Here is a 2065-nt window from a genome sequence, read left to right as displayed (position 1 = left end):
TGTTAAGTTTGGTTGGGGAGTATTTTTTTTCGAAAATATTTGGTAATTAAAGAAAATCAGCCAAAAACAGCCATAACTTATCTTATTTAGTATTTATTAATTGTTGCCATAATTAATGAATGCTTAAGGTAAGTTCTTACTGGTTTTTTTGTTTAGACCGTGATAGAAATCTGAACGTTTGTTTGGATTTGTGAAAACTGCAAAGTAGTTTAAGATTATGAATGTTTGTTTGGTGATTGGTTTAGGAGTTTTGATTATACATTAATCAGCAGAGGATTTATAATTTGCACTGATAATATATGATGCGGATCGGAGGTTTTCAAAAACCTCCATAAAAATCTGCGACAAACAATTAAAAATATTAGTATTGGAAGAAGAAAATTTATTGCTATATGATGACATGACAGACGGATTTCACAAATCAAGGAGGCACCAGCAGCAGATCCATTACATAGCGATGAGTTTGAAACCCTAAAAAAGCAGCAAAAGAGAAACGAAACCAAGATATAATAAGGGTCAATCCTAGTGAAACACAAATACATATATAACCAAATTGATGCACAATGCAAGCACACCATAAATCGAAGTCATTTCAGAATTATGCATCCGGAAAAAGGTTTTCTACGATAGAGCACTCTAGTTCTGCTGATTATTATCATTATTCATCATCATGGTCGTCATGATTTGGTTGTTATTCTCTTGAAGAGGGATGTTAGGCAGCATAACCATATTGCTAAAATCATTATCGAAACCACCACCAATCTGCTGCATGTATTGGAAACCCTGTTGATCCAAATGAACGCCGAAACCCTCGTCTATCTTTGACTCGCCGAAAACAAGCAGAGGAGTAGGAGGAGGAGGAGGAGGAGGAAATGATGAGTGGCAAGAACCGTCTGAAGCAGTGGTCCTGGTACCTAACAATCTCTCACATTTGTTGAGCTTTGGCTTTTTCTTCAAGAAACCCTTAACTATTTCTTCCAACAACCCTGATGACCCTGAACCTTCATAGAATTGCTCCTTTGAGTCTTCTTCGTCACCACCATCAGCTTCATTATTGTTAGTATTATCGATCTTGCTTCCACCGCCACAACCGAGATTGCTCGTGTCAGAACAAGGTGGGGAGTAGTTATTAGGAACATTGCCGGGATGTGAATTGACAAAACTGCCCATGTTGTAGGATAAATTGTCGGACGAAGAAGAGCCTATCAAGTCTCGGTGGAGAAGCATGTTGATGGAGTCAAGGTTTCGCTGTTCCTCGAAGGTTGAAGCAGAGAAAGGTTCAGACCAAACTCCGAAGTGGCGGTTATGGCCGTTGAAGAGTTGGTTATGATGATAAGGGAAGCTGAACTGGTTATGAGTGAAGAGGTGGTTATGGCAGTTGAGGACATTGTTATGGTTGCTGGTGATGGTGATGGAAGAAGGGTAAGAAGGTAAAGTATGGTACACGAAGTTGGTCGTTGCCTTATGGCCACGCATGGCTCTGGCAGCGCAGTCGTAGGCGTAGGCAGCTTCCTCCGCAGTGTCGAAAGTCCCCAGCCAACGGCGCTCCTTGGACTGAGGGTCCCTTATCTCGGCGGCATAACGACCCCATGGCCTCCGCCTAACGCCGCGGTACCTCATGGGTCCGGCAGTGGGGGCAGTGCTGGTGTCTCGCAAGGTCTGCTTGGTTCTGGGGTTGTTGGGAGGTGGTTCGGAAAGGGGTGGCATGCCGTTGAGGCGCCTCAGTGCTTCGTCCATGTGGAACAATGAAGTGTGAAATGAGGTTTAACTTGTGTTAGAAATTAGAAGAGAAGAGAAATAAGTGAAGGTTGAAGGTTGAGTGATATCATGGGTTATTTACTTATGGAAATTGCAGTAGAGACTACAGAGTTGAGTATACAGTACTAGTACGGTTCTCTTTTATCCGTAGGTTTGGTGATATTATTATTAATTTATAGAGGTGTCCTCCTATGTGGGAACTGGGAACGCATTATAACGACCCAACATGTCACCAGTCACTTAATATACGCGTTGTAATTATGTCTTTGTCTGTCATAAATGTTAAGAGTTAGAAAAATATTTTGGA

The 2065-nt window shown here is 41.6% G+C and overlaps 1 protein-coding gene across 1 annotated transcript; it reads right to left on the bottom strand.

Annotated features, from left to right (window-relative positions):
- Nucleotides 1-636: 636 nt before the first annotated feature.
- LOC130961210 (ethylene-responsive transcription factor ESR2-like) lies at nt 637-1737 on the bottom strand. Its single transcript, XM_057886958.1, has one exon. The coding sequence runs from the start codon at nt 1735-1737 to the stop codon at nt 637-639; it is 1101 nt and encodes a 366-aa protein (XP_057742941.1).
- Between the last annotated feature and the right edge of the window lie 328 nt (nt 1738-2065).

This window comes from Arachis stenosperma, chromosome 2 (assembly GCF_014773155.1).
Source record: "Arachis stenosperma cultivar V10309 chromosome 2, arast.V10309.gnm1.PFL2, whole genome shotgun sequence".
NCBI classification, from domain to species: Eukaryota; Viridiplantae; Streptophyta; class Magnoliopsida; order Fabales; family Fabaceae; genus Arachis; species Arachis stenosperma.
The sequence above is the reverse complement of the archived record's forward strand: the minus strand, read 5'-3'. Positions and strand labels throughout refer to the sequence as shown.

What these genes read in the sequence shown, in the direction of transcription:
- LOC130961210 (XM_057886958.1), bottom strand. Translation starts at nt 1,737, where the DNA reads ATGGACGAAGCACTGAGGCGCCTCAACGGCATGCCACCCCTTTCCGAA.